The sequence below is a fragment of the Stenella coeruleoalba genome (genome assembly GCF_951394435.1).
Source record: "Stenella coeruleoalba genome assembly, chromosome: 18".
Taxonomy (NCBI): domain Eukaryota; kingdom Metazoa; phylum Chordata; class Mammalia; order Artiodactyla; family Delphinidae; genus Stenella; species Stenella coeruleoalba.
In genome coordinates, this window is record NC_137164.1 from 48759262 (window position 1) to 48777343 (window position 18082).

At 39.4% G+C, this 18082-nt stretch overlaps 1 protein-coding gene across 4 annotated transcripts in view; it reads left to right on the plus strand.

Annotated features, from left to right (window-relative positions):
• Positions 1-18082, plus strand: part of LMO7 (LIM domain 7) — a 202668-nt gene that overhangs the window by 162050 nt on the left and 22536 nt on the right. For all 4 annotated transcript variants that reach the window (XM_079903486.1, XM_079903483.1, XM_079903484.1 and 1 more), the window contains 6 exons: positions 1563-1680; positions 3758-3900; positions 5200-5626; positions 7264-7572; positions 16719-16833; positions 17892-18053. In XM_079903486.1, the coding sequence (XP_079759612.1) occupies positions 1563-1680; positions 3758-3900; positions 5200-5626; positions 7264-7572; positions 16719-16833; positions 17892-18053 (1274 nt within the window). The remainder of the gene's footprint in view (positions 1-1562; positions 1681-3757; positions 3901-5199; positions 5627-7263; positions 7573-16718; positions 16834-17891; positions 18054-18082) is intronic.

Genomic DNA, 18082 nt, shown 5'->3' on the forward strand with positions numbered 1-18082 from the left:
AGGAATGAGTGGCATTTAAAAAGGCATATATACTGGTGAAGGGTTTCTAAGTTGGAGGGAAGAGTTCAGGAGAGACCTTTACTGGATTTGGAGCCTGGGTGATAATTTAAGAAGCTTTTAAAAAAGTCTAGGTAAGAGTTGACTGTGCTCTGATCTAGGGTGTTGGCAATAGAAATGGAAAGAAAAAGACACTGAATAAGAGGACTTGATAACTAGGGAGAAGGGAGAGAGAAAGGTGAAAAATGGTTCTTCGGTTTCAAATGTGGGTAATTGGGGGCAGGTAGCATCACTGATAAGAGGAAAAGCAGGTTTGGAGACAAAATTGAGTTTGGCTACATCAACAATAATCATGTGTTTAGTAAGTTACCATTTACAAAATCCTTTCTAGGTATTATTTCCATTATCCTTTTACGGTGGCCGTGCAGAGATGTTTATTTAACGAGCAATTGGAATTGACTCAGACTGGGCCTAGGCCGTGGATTTGGGGGAGTCATTTACATAGAGAATGTAATTGAATTCCTGAGCTGGCTAAGGGCAAGCATGTTATTAAAAAAATGTGGTGATGGCAAAGTCTTGGGGAAGGCAAACTTAGGGGCTCAAGAAGGAGAGGGAGAGTTACTTAAATAACTAAAAGTGGAGTCAGTTACAGTGAAATAAAAATTTAGAAAGATTGGTAGGAAAGAAGATTTTGGGCACCCCACGTTTGAAAGCTCTGTGTCTCTCTCTTCTTCTCTCGTTCCTCCTAGCTGCTACTCAGTATTCAGATCTGACACCTCTCTTTCCTGGAGCCCTCCCTCAGTCTCCCTTCTCTGGTGTAGCTCACCATACCCTTCTGTGTGCGTGTACAGCACACGTGCCTCGTGGGCGGCACCCCACTCTCCTCAAACTACCCTAACTTGAACTCTTTGACACCTAACCCGCAGTACGTCCTCACGGCAGGGGTCACACATGGACAAAACGAAAGCTGCCTTAACAAAAAAGAGGATTATAATAGAGGTTATATTGTAACTGGCTATTGGAAACCACCTGTGGTCTTTGAGACCAAGCCCAGTGCAGTAGTGGGGCGGATGTTATAGAATCTTTGAGAAGCAGTGGCACATTTATTCCTGGTATTGAACTTGAGGAGAAAATATCAGGTAATCGTTAAATTATTTAATAAGTGCTCAGAAAAGGCAGCCAAACCTTAAAAGATTATCTCTGGGGGAGATAGAAAAATAAAGACAGGTGATTCTAGGGACTAATAATTATTTTTTTCCTAAAGTAATCTTTTTCTGCATCGACTACCTAAATATGAACATTGGGTTATTTTTTCAGACTTGTTCAGGGTTCATTTAGCCATTTTGTGAAAGAATTCACGCTTGACTTGAGTGCTAGGCTCTTGTTTCTGCGTTTTGGAAAAACACCATTTATCTCTGTAGTGCTATTTCTGTGATATTATCACGAAAGCATCTAGGTAGTACTGCAGAATTTTAGATGGAATTTCCAAATATAAGCCCAACCTTCCAGTTTTACCTTAAATCCGGTCACATGAACCTTGGTTACCATGGGTATTTTTGTCGTAGGAGCAAGTCCATGAGTGATGTCAGCGCAGAGGATGCTCAGAACTTGCGTCAGCTGCGTTACGAGGAGATGCAGAAAATAAAGTCACAGTTAAAAGAACAAGATCAGAAATGGCAGGATGTGAGTATTATTTTTATTGGGAGATGGGGAGGCAGGGAGGATGTATTTGTTTGACTCTTCCTTCTTTAAAAAGAGAGTCAGTATACTCAAGGGACGATTTTCCTTGCTATTCCAGATTTCAGTTCTGTAGAAAATGTGATGTTTTAACCATTTTGGTCTATTACTGCTACATATCTTAAAGGCCATTGTGTAAAACGGAAGCTGTTTGTCTTCTAATATTTTCTGTGAGTTCTCAAAAATGAGAAGCTGCTTCTGTGCAGTATAGGTAACTTGTTTACTTGCTTTGGTGGTTGAACTTGGCGTATGACTGTTACCGATGCTCATGAAAGGAAACACTTTGCTCAAGGTTTAGGGAGAACAGGGGAGCAGAGGGTCCAGCCCAGAGACTGGGTATCAGCAGGGAGAGAGGAAAGGGTTCTTAGAGTTAATAGAGGAGGTTTGGGGAGAAATACGAATTATAACTCAGTAATATTTTGGTTGAAAAAGCAGTTATCTAATGTGAATCAAAATTAGGTGTTTTTACAGCAATGACATTTGGATAAAGATTTAACCTTTAGTTTTGTCCCCGGCAGAAGGGAACTCTACCCTTTTAAAAAGCGTTAATTGTTTTACACCAAAGGAGTGTAAAGAAATACGATAGATAAACTACACAGAGCAGACCCAAAGAAGTCTGAGGACAACCTTTTGGTAAGAGGGTTGAGTGGTAGCATAAACAAAAGGGCTAGAGATAGTAAATCTTAATTTTCCAAGGAGTTAAAGATTACATAATACAGATGAAACCTCTGCCTTGGCCATGTTTCTAAATTCCAGTTCCTCTTTTATTTGGGAACACATTTTAATTGTCAAGAAACAGAAATTCAGTGTCAGTTTGCCAAAATGCATGATGACTGAGGCTGAAAATGAGAGGTATGGAGGGTTTATCCCTTAGGTTAAGTCAGACGAAAATTCACGCTGGTTACCTTGTAGGACTAATGTGCACTGCTTTTGTTCTTTCTGAAAATAGTTCATATGGATTTCAGGCTGTTTTTAGAAGCAGGAATGGCCCTGTCTGCTCCCAAAGGGTATATATGTGCCCTGGGGATGAGTTTCCTCTCAGTTTGAGAAGCTTACATGAGCTTCTGTTGGGGCTGCAGTGCCACTAGGAAGCATGGGATTTCTCTGTTTTGATGACATAGAAAAGTCGGTACCATCCAAACTGTCTTAACCCCTGGGTGTCAGAACCAGCTTAGGCTGCTAGGACTAATTTTAAAGGAGAATTAGGTTGATTGTCCTGGGGTCACCCAGCTAGGTGAGACTTAGGTTCCTGGATGTATGGAAAGCAGATGTCCACTTGTTCCCGTGTAATCCTCCTTACTGCCCTGTCCTTATGAGGAGTTGACCCGCTTTGAAATCACATACTTGAGGCTGGCTTCCCCATTAAAGCCTTTCCAAACTCCGCCTTCCCCTGCCTGGGATAGAAGTGATCACTTTCTCCTTTGGATCCCTGCTCTCTCACACAATCCTATCACACTCATTGTTGAACTTTATTTACCTGTCTGTCTTTCCCTCTAGACTGAGAGTTCCTTGAGGGGAAGTGCACCTTATTCATCTGTGTTTGTGGCCCCCTTGTCTCAAAGTAGGGATTGAACTCAGTATTTGTTAAATGTATGCTTCTACATTTAGCCATTTTACAGTCGCGTTTCTCTTCCAGTCTGACTAGTGAAACATGTCATTTTGTGTAAGAGTCAGATTATTGGAGTGAGATGGAAATGAATTTGAAACAGTTCCTGATCTTCTCTGACCTGGCATCTAATTACAAGCATTTAGCATTCTTTGTGAAATGGGCAAGTGAGGCAGGCTACCTGGGAAAACAAAAATGGGGCCTATCTTATTAGGTCAGGGCTTTTAGACAGATACATGAGATAAAAGGCTTGGTACAGAAACGCTGGCTATAAAAAGCAAAATTAGGGCACCTTGGCATCAAAGTTGTAGTGAATAGTTTCAGCGATGTAATGGGATCCTCTGGCGCGCTCTCACTGCTGGAGAGGGTGTGTAGAAATTCAGGTGTGCCTGTGCTGATGTGATTTTCTTCTGTCAGGACCTTGCAAAATGGAAAGATCGTCGGAAAAGCTACACTTCAGATTTGCAGAAGAAAAAAGAAGAGAGGGAAGAGATTGAGAAGCAGTCGCTTGAGAAGTCTGAGAGAAGATCTAAGACATTTAACGAAATGCTGCAGGACAGGTAATGAGGCTGAATGCATCTCAGGGTTGGAGATACCAGTGTTAGAAATAGATATTTTGTGTAAGTGTAGTGGGATGTACATGTGCACCAATATTAAACTGTCATTAAATGTGCATAACCTTCGAGCATTTTGCTCTGCAGTGAAAAAGCAGAGCATTGCTGTAATAAGTAGTGACTTGGATTAATGAAAGAAATGAGTACCTAAGGGTGGTGTACCTAATTTCTTCATTTTACACTGTATATTCACATGCAGGATTGGCTATATATGCAGAAAATAAACAACTTTTTCTCCTTTTAAAGTAAATTTAGGAATGGAATGGTCGGATAAAACCAGCTCTTACTCTTAACTAAATTGTGTAAAAGTATAGCAGAGTTCTTTTTCACGTCTTCGTGGTGCAATTAAAATTGTATTTTTAAAGGAAGACTATATAAACATCAGTGTGAGGGTTTGTTTTTTTTCATTGCAACATAACAGGATAAAGGTCCAATTTTTACTTGCCTGTGGAGCAGTTACTATGTGAAACCTTGAGATATTTACAGGTCAGGGAGAAGGCAAATAGTCTTTAAGGATAATGTCAAAAAGGAAATGTGCTGTCAGGTGAAATTAAGCAAAGCTCCTTTGTCCCCTAGAAGCCAGTGGTAAACACAGTTTCATTCACTTAAACGCAATGCAGTTGGCTTGAGAGGTACTCCTTACTAAATGGTAGCCGTGAGGCTGTTTCATCAGCCTCTCTATAGACAGGAATGGTGACTTTTAATCTGCAATAATTTTCCATGGAAATTCTATCAAGCTGTGTGAAATTATAGACTAACTTGATCTTAATGAAAGTCTGAGTCTTTTGTGGTCTTCTGTTTTTACGAAGCTATTATAAATTGTGTACAAGAGAACTCTCAACCCTGTTAAGAAATCCACATCTTTGGAGGGTTCAAATTGGTCGTCAATTAGTTATCGTTATAGTGTGTTAATTTTGGAAGCGTTATACACTTGTGGATGAAATTTTGAATAATCCCTTACTAAAGTTTTCTTATTAAAGTTTCTTTACAATTGCATATACTTCAGGGACCTTTTTTTAACCTCTTTAAGAAAAAAAAGTCAAGCTCTTAATCTTTCTTAGTGTGACATTAAAAAATTTGCATGTATTTATTCCCACATTCTCTTAATATTGTGTTATGATATGAAGTCAGTAGTCTTTTTGTTCCCACCCTTTTTTTTATGTTAATGACCAAAATAACATCTGTCTCTCCACCTCTGTGTGTCAAATGCCTAACTTTGTGGTTTTGGCGTTTCTTTCTGCTAAGGGAATCCCCAAATCAGATGTCTACAGTGACATCGAGGAGGAAACTGTATTCTTCTGATGATGGAGTGAATGAAGAAAAACTTCCCCCTATGCTGACTATGTCCGAAGTAAGTTCCCAGAGTGAGAGAGTAGAAGAGAAGGGAACCACTTATCCGACGGAAATTCCTAAGCAAGATTCTACAGCTTTTGCAAAAAGGGAGGCTACTATCACAGCTGAAATTCAGCTTCCTTCGAAAAGCCCCGTGGAAGAACAACGCCCAGCCTCTTTGTCTTCTCAGCATTCACGACAAATGGAGTCAACTCGAGTTTCAGCTGCTCTCCCTAGAAGTTACCAGAAAACTGATGCGGCCAGGTTAACGTCTGTGGTCACACCGAGACCTTTTGGATCTCAGTCAAGGGGAATCTCATCACTCCCGAGATCCTACACGGTAAACGTGTTTCTACTTCACTTAGTCTGTTCGCCAGCGCAAAATACCGGTGCACTTGTGCAGAGGTTTGAGTTACAGATACTTGATGGGTAAAATGTATATAACTTGTATATAAAGCAATTGTATTTTTACCAATTTAGATTCAATAGACATTTAATGCTTAAAATATAGCAACGATGCAGAACTGATTAAACTTTAAATTCAATGAAAGTCGAGCTGATACATTTAAAAAAATAAGTAATCTACATTCTAAGGCAGAGCATTTATTTTTTAGTGTCATATTTTCTCAAATATATCTTCTGTAAAGTATTAGGTTGCACTGTATGAAGTTGCCAATAGTCAGTTCTTTTTGACCTACAAAACAGCAATTTCATGTGGTTTAACCTAAATATTTTCAGGTGATTATGCACAAAGTTCTATTTTTCCTGATTTCCCACTTCATTAGAACTTGATATATTTGATTATAGTTATTAAAATGTATCTCATGGTTCAAAAAATACATATTTTTATTGGGGTTTTAAAGGATATAGACTCATTTGCCCTGAGAATGAAGCAGGGCTGAAAGTGAGTGTATTATTTTGAATTATTTAAAAGGAAGCAATACAGTCTTGAGCACATTGGTGTTCAAATTCCTTTTACCTCTGCCAATGAGGAATCCTAAAATTTGAAAATAGAAAAAAATTGATTAAAAAAATTCAAGATGAGGGAAGCCTGCCTACACTAGCCAGAAAAACCGCTGACCATTATATTAAGTAAATACAGGCATATTTGACAACATAAAAATTAAATTTATATGGTAGACACCATTAATGTAGTCCAAACGACAATTTATATAGGCTCAGAAAATATTAGTAAAATGTATTTTATATATAGGTTTACTATCCCTGAGATTTAAAATGCAAATTGATAAGGAAAGATAAACAGTAGAAAAGTGAATATAGAAATGGTTCAAGGGAGAGGGAATTTAAATGGTTGGTAACATAAAGTACATAGAAGCATGTTCAGTCTCATTAGAGCAAGAATGAGCTGTACAACTTTTCACCCATGAGATTGACAAAGATTTAAAACATTCAAAACGTCTAGTGTTGGCAAGGATGCAGGGACAGAGACATTCTTATACATTACTTTGGGAGTGCATTGCTACAATTTTTAAAGATATATATATATAAATTATATTTTATACTACATACATAAAATATTCTTTCATCCAGCAAGTCTACTTTTGGGAATCTGTGCTATAAAAATATTCTGGTTATAAAAAGATGTGCAATATTTTTGGTACACTTTAAATGACATTGAATGCATATCAAATGAATAAATTGTAGAGATCCATAGTGTGAAGTATTCAGTTGATCTAGTTTAGATTTCTGTCTGTTGACCTGGAGTGATGTAGATGGTCAAAGCAAGTTTCAGAGGTCTGTTTATAAAATAAACACTTCTGTAAAAAATAACTACTCCTACCACTTCATATGTACGGATCTGTTAGTGTGAAACCATGCTCCAAGCTTTTAGTAGTGGTTACTTTGCTGAGGGAGGTATATATTACTTTCATTACTTTAAAGTATTAATTTAATGTATATGCTTTTTAAATAGAAATCTAACAGAATACGAAGTTTAAAATGATGTTTCCTATTTAGATGGATGATTCTTGGAAGTATAATGGAGACGTAGAAGGCATTAAGAGAACCCAGAGCAGCTCGGTCAGCATCTCTGTGCAAAGACCTGACACGAGCCAGCTTGCGTCCAGGTCATCCAGCGAAACAGAGGCATCAGCACCCAGAGAAAGTGTGATGAGGCTGCTCTCTCCTACACCCACCTTCTCATCTCCTTCCCAGGGCCAGGCTGCCACTTCGAAAGACACGTTATCTTCAACATCTAGCCCTGATTTAACGTCTGAGCTTGGAGAAGGGAGAAGCTCACAACAGACAGAGGTCTCAAGATCACAGGTGGGTTTGGGAAGGCTTTTCAATCACCTGCTGCCCAGAAACATAAGTAATTAAATCAGGAAACCACGTTTCTAGCCTCTAGGCACTACAGTCTGGGCTGATAATGTAGAAAATGACATTGCATTGTATTTGTAACAGATCTTGGCGGAAGTAGATCTCTTCCAACTCTGAGTTGATGGATCCAGATGACCCTTGTGATATGGGTGTATGGAGACTTTTTGGACCCGTCTCCCTGGAGTTGGCTGGCTTTGCTCTCTACTCCCCATTTCAGCAGCTGTTGCCTTGCACCGTTAGCACTCAGTAGTCCGGGTTTGGGTGCAGGAGTCACTCAGGAGGTTTTTTTAGATGCAGGTCTAATAGAAAATGGGCAATAAAAGCCCCTTCTCAGGGAAGTGAACTGACCACAAGGAGAAACTGGTACACATGAGAGGGGAACTTCTTTCTCTACCATATGAAAAATCCTAGTGACTTTCAATAGTAATTTGTACTTTGGGAAGCCTAGAATTTTGTACCACTCCTTTTCTTTTAAGGGGAATACTGAGGCTTAGTTACAGTATGACAATTGCGTTCTTTAACATTTGGAGTCCAAATAAAGTATACCATCAGATGAAGAAGGACTGGGGGCATTTGTAGTTTTTCCTACTTAAAATCCCACAGTTGACTTTAAGAGAATTGTTAGGTAATGAATGTTCTTTTAGTTATGTTTTACACATAGGCTAAAGAGTTGTTGCTTGTCTAGAGAAGAGAAAGAAACTTTTCTCTTTTAGAGAAAAACCTTCAATAAGCAATTTGATAGTTGTATGAACCCCTTAGTGTGGAGATGCTTTTATGGTTCTGTGGCTTAGTCTAGCATTTTCTGATGCCTTACTAAAGTGTATTTTTTCCCCAAGGCACAACATCAAGTATATAACTTGGCCCAAGTTATATTAATGAAATATCTTTGTGTAAAATATGATACAGCATATTTTAGTATCATTAGTTTTTATTAGTACAGGAAAGCTTTACACGTTTAAAGTAAGCTTTTTTTCGTTGTGCTTATAAAGTACTCTGTGCTTGAGAAAACTTGGAAATGCAGGAAAACATACATAATAAAAATGACTTGGTAATCTCATCATTTAGAGATATTCTGTAGCATTTAGATATATTTCTTTCAGTTTTCCCATGTATATTTACAAACATATCTAAATCCAGTCTCTTCAGGTTGCTAAAATCATTGGTTGTGAATTATTTTTTTAACTTCACTTTTAAAGAATTGGGAATACGTAATTAGCATCATAAGTCTCAGTGGATGAGGACAGTAGCCTCTGTTATACTTGGGGAACATAAGGTACCATGGATGAATAATAAAGAGAGAAGCAAGGTGTCTTCTGTTTTATGGACTTGCCTGTTTGCCTTCGCCTTTTCAAATAGCAAATCCCACGAAACAGCCTGATTATTGTACTGTGTGCTCAGTGGTGGTAACTCCTTCAGGGTGGCAGTTGACTAGCTGCATCAGTGGATTAAGAAAAAGAGGGTGTGGGTGTGGCTTCCAGGTTAGAGCAGTTCAGAGGAATGTGAGTTAACATGGTGTGGTTTCAGGTTTTATCATTAGTGGATTTATGCTCTTTAGTCACCCAACTTGAAATGGAATGCTACCGGGCAAAGTTAGGCTTGACTTAATAAGTGGAGCAATCGGAATTCTTGAACAAATGTATATATCGTATGGTGACTTGCCTATCCCTGAGATGCTTGGTGTGTCCACGTCTGCACTCTGAGGAAAGTAGCTTATGTAGCATCACCCTGCTCTTGTCACTGAGAAGGAGCTGACTGACTTGGGAAAAGGGCTGGGAATGCACAAAACAGCCTAGGACCAGTATGGCCAGGGCATACGCAACACTCCTCCAAACTACCTAGTTCTAGGAGTTCAGAAAAACATGGTGTCTGGCTGAACATCTAGATGTCTTTCTCTTTTTTTTTTTTTTTTTTGGTACGCGGGCCTCTCACTGTTGTGGCCTCTCCCGTTGCGGAGCGCAGGCTCAGCGGCCATGGCTCACGGGCCCAGCCGCTCCGCGGCATGTGGGATCTTCCCGGACCGGAGCACGAACCCGTGTCCCCTGCATCGGCAGGCGGACTCTCAACCACTACGCCACCAGAGAAGCCCGATGTCTTTCTCTTTTAATTGAAGCGTACTTGATTTACAATATTATATTAGTTTCAGGTAGACGTCTTGGTAGCTTTGTAGGAGAGTGTTCTTCAGGTCCTCTTCCTTACTCACACTTGTGCTGGCAGTGTCCTTTCATTTCTTCCTACAGCATCTCCCTTGATGTTGTTACCCTTTTCTATCCCTGCTTCCGCTACCCTAATTCCAGTCCTTTCCCTCATCCGTGCAAACACTTAGTAAATAGTCACGTCTTTGTGCATTCTACACAAGGCTGGCACCAGGTTAATTTGCATGATGCCGGGCTGGACTGGGTAATTTCTCTGCTTCAAAGCCCCCAGTGGCATGCTGTGGTCTGTTCAGTGAAGTTCAAAGCACTCAGGGGAACACCGAGGTCTCTCATGACTGTTCCCAAACTCCCTTTGTAGTGCCGAAACGGCTAACGTTTACTGAGTAGCTGCTATGCCGACCAGGCTTCGCAAGGCATTGTTTTATTTAATCCTCACAGTGACCCTCTTATTGCTGTTTTGTAGCCATGAAAATGGAGGCATGAAGTGGTCATGTTACTTGCCCAAGGCCATGCAGCATAGCGAGTGGTGGAGTCAGGATTTGAACTCAGTTAGTTTGTCTCAAGATTGCCTTCACTGCCCTGTGTTGTGAGAAAGAGAGCGGAAGTAGGTGATATCTAGCCACATGAGTCTGCTTGATATTTCTGGAACATACCCTATACTTTCATGAACACATCATATATATTTTTATTCTTATTGTTGCCCTATTTAAAAATGTTCATTTCACCCATCTCTGTGTTTTGAAGTTCTCCTGTTCCTTCAAAGCACAGGAGGCTCGGTTCCTTCATGGATCAAGAGATCGCCTCCCCCTTGTTGGAACTGAACTTCCTACCCTTGCAAGTTTCATTCACTGAATGCTTCCTTTTCCATATGTTCGTTTCTCCTTCTCTGGTATTGTTTATACCCTCCATAGCCTTTACCCATAGTTGGCACTTAAGTATTTATTGACTTGAATTACATTCAAGGCCTTGATTACTAGACTGAAGTATGAACTTGATTCAGCAGGTAATTTAGGTCTTTATAGGTTCTTTAAGATTAAGGAGTGTTTTAGGAATGTGAGCACTGTGATGCTATATAGAATTATTTGAAGGAGGCGAAATCTGGGGGCAGAGATGGGCTAGGAGCCTCTCACAGAATTGTGATAAGAAGGGAGTTCATGGCATAAAGAAGCAAAGACTTAATGAGGGAAGAGCTTAAATGACCTCGTTTAAAATCTGCCCAGGAGTTTCTTTCGCACCTCCATTGCTAGTCTGGAGTTCTGTTTCTCTCTCTTCCCTTTTCTCACAGACTTCTCTTATGGTACTGCTTCTTTTCCAGCCTCCCCTGCCAGACTGGGCTGCCAGGGCAATTCTTGGGGCACCCGAACAAGGGGAGGCAGTGGGACTCCCAGAGTCCTCCGTCCCGCTCCAGCTGCCTCACAGATGTGGCTTTTCCCCCAAATTGGTGTTGCATACAGGGTTTTGTTTTTTTTGTCTTGTCCAAGCCTTCTGCCCCCAAATCTCATCCAAATCCACATTTCAGGACCTTTGCCCCAGATTTTTAAATCAGAACCCAGAAATAGGATGATACATGTGGAAGGAAGGAAGATTTTTAACACTTCCTAATGCCCAAGTCTACGAGAGTACCTCTTTTAAGAGTACCCAGGGTTTACCTTATCACATCTACCTCCTGTGCATTTTACCTGCTTGTCACCTTCACTAGACCCCTACCCTATCTAAGGGTAGGAAGCAAGCCTGTTGTGCTCACTGTTAGTACGGTGCCTGGATCTGTAATTATACGTTGAATGCTGACCGAGTTCTATTAGCTTTAGAGCTACATGTGTGAGAGTTAAATAGGATTTTCTTTAGTTGATCTGGAAACTGCCTAACCAGCATATATTACATGTATAACATTGTTTCCATGGGAAAAAGAAGATAATTACTGGCCATCAACCATGTGGCTTGGCACCTTTTAAAATGTTTCATTTAATTCTCTCAATAACCTAGCAAAGTAGGTGGTATTATACTCACTTTCACCAGTGAAATACTTGAGAGTTGAAAGTTATGTAACACACCCTAGGCTAGTTAAATGCTTAGGCCACATTTGCAACTTCTCCGACCCCGATTTTTTTTTGAAATGTGACATGCTTAAATTTGAGAACTGCCTTAAAACACCAAATGTTGACTTAATTTAACTTGGCCATGTCTCTAGAATTTTAGAGCCAATATGGACTGAAATATCTTCTGGTTCATAAAGAGAAAATCATTCTTAAAATTATTTTGAGGAAAGGTAGATATTTATCAAAACTCACCCGAACTGAATCTAATTCTGAGGTGCAGACTTCAAACTCTACCCAGCAGGCAATAAGGAGCTACCAGCAATTTTAAAACAGGGTATGATATAATAATTGGTATTTTCTGTAACTAAAGTTCTGGCAGATGTGAGCAAGATGGGGGGAAAGAAGTGCTGGAGGCAAGAGAGCCAGTTAAGAGGTGACCCACAGCAATTTAGAGGGGAAACCGTGACCTGAGTTCAGATGAGAGCCTGAAGGAGAATGGAAGGATGGGATGGTTCCAGATGGATTTATGGCTTGTGGACTTGCTGACACTTTATTAAGTGCATGTGTGTGGTGGTGCTTGGGAGACCATTGTGTAGAGGTTGTGTGGGGAGCACTTAGGGGAAGGAAGGGGAAAGAGGCCCAGAAAGAACCTGATGTTTCTAGCTTGGGTATCTGGTTAGACAGTGATGTGATTAACCAAAATGTGAAAAGCAAGAGGTGGAAGAGCAGGTTTGGGGGGGAAGATAATGAATTTAATTCTGAGTATGTTGGGCGTAGATAGTAGTTGATGACAATGCATGAGGTTGACTCAGGAAAACATGTGGTCAGGAAGGTGGGAGACTGACTAGGGGTGAAGAAGAGCAACAAAGAGAAAATAGAATAAAGAGGAACACACTAATGAAGCTGAGAGGTGGCCAGAGGGATAGAGGAAAAAGGCAGGAGAAAATGGAATAAAGGGTGACTTGGAAGACCGTTTCCCGTAAGCAAGAATAGTTTGTAGTGCCTGATGGCATGAGGGCCGAAAATGGATTTGGTAGGTAGGAGCTAAGCTGGGGAATGGGTTGACTCAAGTGGTAGAGCTGGAAACACCACGTGCTTCTTTGGAACGGATAATGGAGAGGGGAAACAAGTAGGTATAGACGCATCTTTGGTGAAGGAGAGTAGCTCCAGTGCCAGAGCTGCACCATGAGTTGAGGGCTACTCACTATGTTCTCGTTCCACTAAGACCCTGAAAAAAGAAGCTGAAGAGCCGTGTAACAAAAATCAAAGATTATGTATTTCCTCTGTTATTTGTGATTTTATAGCCTGAATCTACTTTCAGTGTTATTTGGTTTTATCAACTTAAGTAGGCTTTCTTTAAGGGAACATGTTTATCTAATTGAAAAAGTTTGAGGAGAATGGCCATCTGATTGACCCTGTTGTTTATTGATTCCCATCTGTGTTGATACGAGAATCTTAATTCATCAGATCTCATAAAAATAAATCTTACCATTGCTATGCCAGATCACCATGTCATTATTTTAAAATCTCAGATTTAAGTGTATATTTCTGTTTAAATTGTACCTAAATTAAGGGAAGTTATTTTTATTTTAGATGCTGATATGTTGGTGACTGTATTTTATCTTTCCCAGAATAGGCAACTGTGACCACTTGGGATAGTTCTTTATCAGTCATCAAGAATCTAGATTTCTCCCAATAATTTATATTCCTGGTTCCATCCAGTTCAAAAGGAAATTCCCACAGTGCCATCTTCTGAAACACGGACCCTTTGTAGAATACTCACATGGCATATATCTTGCAAAGAAAAATAAGGAAGTAGAAATCCTAATCATTGTTGAATAGTTTATGCTTGACTATAATTATAGATATATTCACCTGCAAAAAGTCTCAAGGATAATTTAATTCAAGAACCCAGGATTCCACAGAGATGCCAGAGAGACTGTCATGGTGGGGAGGCCATGCAAGAGGGGCCTCTGGGGCCCTTTCCCTGAACTGCCACCACCTACTTTAATCCTTTCTGTGATGTGGGAGGGAGATGGTCTGCATTGCAAGATAGGGTTTTGAAAACAGAAAGCTTTAAAATTAATGTCATTGTGAGAGAAAATTCTCTGGAAGACTCAGTGACATGCCTGAGGCCACCTGGCCATTGACAGAAATAGTCCTGTAAGTGCTCACATGGTTCTCTCTCCTTTGCCTGTGTGCACTCCCAGGACCCACGTAACAGGCTGCCAGGCTGTAGCCACAGTAAGGCTGACCTCCTCTATTAACTATTTCAGAGAGGTGGTTATTTGCCTTTTTATTATGTTCAAGTAGAGATTTATCTCCAAGGTAAGAGCAGTCCTTTGGAGGACAGTTCTTCTGGTCTAATACAGTTGTGACACTCTGCCATCTAGAGCTTAAGCTCATTCTCTTTTATCCTGTGTTTGGTGGAAAAGGGTAATATTGTTCACTTGCTCTCTCCCACAAAGTATTCTTTATTGTAGTTTGCAACTATTTATTAAAACTCCATCCTGTCTCTTATTCTTCAAGATAAAAAAACCTCAATTAGTGTCTTGGAATTTCTAACCCATCATTTGTCTCTGTGCCCTTATATAGCAATAGATTCTGCACTCTAATTGGCTTTAGGTCAGAATTTGGTGGGGGGAGTAGAGTGGGGTAAAAGTGGTGAAGATGACTGTTTATTTTCATTGAGTCATCTCTAATTTAAGTGTGTGGTGGTTTTGGTTAAGGAGTAGAACTAACCAGTAATTTTTTCTATTCATAGCAGAGTTTTGATATACTCTGGAGATTGGTATCCATCAGACTGATCATTAATGACTGTTCTCACTGTCTACATCTGGGTTCCCATATTTCAACTGCTTTACATGATGTCTGATGAAAACATTTCTATATTACTAGCTACAATTTTTTTCTTAAAAAATTCCATACCCACTTTGAAGAGTCAGTAATTGTTTCTTGAGAGCAAGGACCATGCCTAATTCATCTTTATTTCCCAAGTGTTTTATGCAGAATAGATGCACAATAAATGTACGCTGAACAAATGAGCAAGTGTGTATTTTTACAACACTAATTACTCATCTCCATACAATACAGTAAGTTCTTGATCCTTTATTCAATGCCTTCCTTGTCTTCTAATTCTTATATAATATCACAGTGTTTCTTAGAATATAGTCACTTAGATTTCAAACTTGTTCTAAAGGTAGAAAAACTCATGAATTGCCCTGTTGGTCCTAGGACTGGACTTAACTGCTAAATTAAAATAGAGGAGTTATAGGCCTTTTTCTGGAAAATAAAGTGGCTTTAGGAAGAATTTTTCTTTTTAAACAGTTAAGTCTAAGTTCTTGATAATTATGAATCAAAGAACTGGAAACACTAGTCTGGGAAACACATGCTGAATTTTATGTCTGCTGTTTACCCAAAACAAAAAATGTAAATTATGGAAGTTAATTAAAATTTTCACAGACCTAGTATACTAGAGTGTAAAACTTAAAATATTTGTTTTGGAAAATGGCCTAAGAAAGTCCGTGAAACTGAGAATTTGTGGCTGTGGACTGTAGGGATGGAGATGAAAATAGAGGTCTGCCTGTTGTCCAAGTTCTGGGGCCTGCGGGCTGTTGTTACTTCAAGGAGGTTGTGGCCTGGAGCTCATGGTGTCTCAGTGGGGCCCTCTTGGCATCTTACTGGTGGTTCCTCAGGCATGACCCAGTTCTGCATTTTGTAGCAAATGTAGCAGCTCTGCCTTTACTGCTCGACCTTCATGCAGCAGTAGGACAAGCAAAAATGCCTTGCCAAACTTTCAGATACCCATTCGGGGGTGGTACCGGTCCTAGATGAGTGATTCTGGTAGCTGAATTTTGTGTCTATGAACCCCTCAAAATTATTTGGCTAAATATATTGAATGTTGGAGGTAGTTTAAGTATTGTGACATTTTAAAAATAAATGATTTAAATCTTTTTTTGCATTTTCAAAGATGCCATTTTATTGCAATGTATTTGAGATATGTGTAAATTTTAAAGGTACAGCATGTTAATTTGATACACTTATATATTGTTATGTGACTGCTGTTGTAGTGATAATTAACATCTCTCACATTACATAATTATCCTTTCTTTTTAGTGGTTGGAAGTTCTAGTCTCTTAGCAAATTTCATTATAATAAGATATTGTTTGTACTCACAGTACTGTGTATTAGATCTCTAGGGCTCATTTACTATTCACTGGAAGTTTGTACCCTTAAACAACATCTGCCCAGTCCCCTCACACCCATCCCCTGGTAACCACCACTTTACTCTCTGTTTTATGAGTTTGGCTTTTAGACTACACGTATAAGTGATATCATACGTACTTGTCTTCCTCTGTCTGACTTACCTCACTTAGCATAATGTGCTCAAGGTCCATCCATGTTGTCACAGATGGCAGGATGTCCTTTTTCTCATGGCTGAATTCCATTGTGTGTGTGTGTGTGTGTGTGTATACACACACACACACACACACACACACACACACACACACACACACACACACCCACCCACCCACCCACCCACCCACATCTCACTCAGCTTCATTCCTGGGTTATAAAAAATGGTCTGTAACTTAGACCCAACTGTATGGTGGGCAAAAGCCTAAGCTTTATCAATATAAATCAACTGATTTATAGTATGCATGTGAAGAAAAATATCTATGGATATGACGATTTCCCTGATTTTAGCAGCAAAATAATAAACTCAGAGATATTTATGTAAGTGAAGGTTTTACCAAACCCAAGGGGAAAAGAATGAAGCTTCCGGTTTATCATGAAATAATTCAAGTGTACCTTGCGTGCAGCCTCCCTTCTTTCACGGATAGACTTTCCTCCACGTGGGTGCCAGGGACACTTGATCCCACCGTTTCATGTTTGTTTTCAGGATCAGTTCAGTGATATGAGAATCAGCATAAACCAGACGCCTGGGAACAGCCTTGACTTTGGATTTACAGTAAAATGGGATTTTTCCAGGATCTTCGTAGCATCAGTCGAACCAGGTAAATCATAGATTGAGCTCTCCTGAAGTTTCTTCTCCTTTGTTGTCCTGTGCTGTTCAGAAAGCCCCCAGAGAAATTAGTTTATTTGACAGAGGAAGAGAAAACACATGTGAAAAATGCAGCAGTAAAGTGAAGAGGCGCATCCTCTTCCCAGAGACTGATAGTTGGAGTTACAAATTACATATTGTTTGATCTTGCCTCGTTAATTTTAGTTTTGAAGGGTCGTAATTTTGTGACTTTTACAGACTTCAATTATCAAAACTTTAGGCTTAATATTTGGAAATACTAACAAACAACGCTAAATTGAAGAGCCAGAAAGAACTTTCCCTGATCATTTGTGTTTGTGATGGATACATAGGTGCTGTATAATCAATATGTTCGGAGCATCCTAATGTATCTGTTGCCCAAGGACTCCTGAGGATGCTTTGGGACTTTTACAAAAGCACTGCCCCTCCTCCACCAAATCAAGCCCAGAAACTCTTAGCAAAATATTACAAGACCTAAAATGAAAACGAAAGCTATTGTATTTATGAGGAGTTCCTCATTTACATATTTTAGCTATATAAAAATGCATGTGAACTTTGGTTATTTCTTTGAAACTTCAAGGCTGCTTTAATTAGATAACGGTAAGTAGTAATTTTAAGCCATTTTAAGCGGCTCTGTTTTTTTCTCCATTCTAGAGTGCATCTGGCTTTGGAAGCTCAGCTAAAGCGGAATATATATTTCACATTTTTAATTTAAAAATAATTTAAAATTTTCTTCCTAGGGGGTTAATAAAGAAATTTTATTGAACAGATGGGTTTATCATTTCCCTTTAAACGTTAAGGAAGATACATTCTATAGGATTAAAAAATGCCTTTGGTTGCTTTGTAATGTTGTAGCTACTCAAATATTTGATAACTTTAAGAAATTTTGTGACTCACCTGCACCTGAAAAGAATATGAGAAGTGATTAGGTGAGATTAAGAAGTCATTTTTTCTCTTAATTTAAATAAGCAGTGACTAGTAGGACATGTTTTTATTTTTTATTGGTAGTTTAATTTATTTTGCTTTATTTAGGTAGCCCAGCAGAATTTTCTCAGCTACAGGTAGATGATGAAATTATTGCTATCAACAACACTAAGTTTTCACATAAGGACACAAAAGAGTGGGAGGAAACCATGGCTAATGCTCAGGAAACTGGAAACCTAGTAATGGATATCAGGCGCTATGGAAAGTCTGGTGAGTTGGTTATACCACCGTGTTTGGCT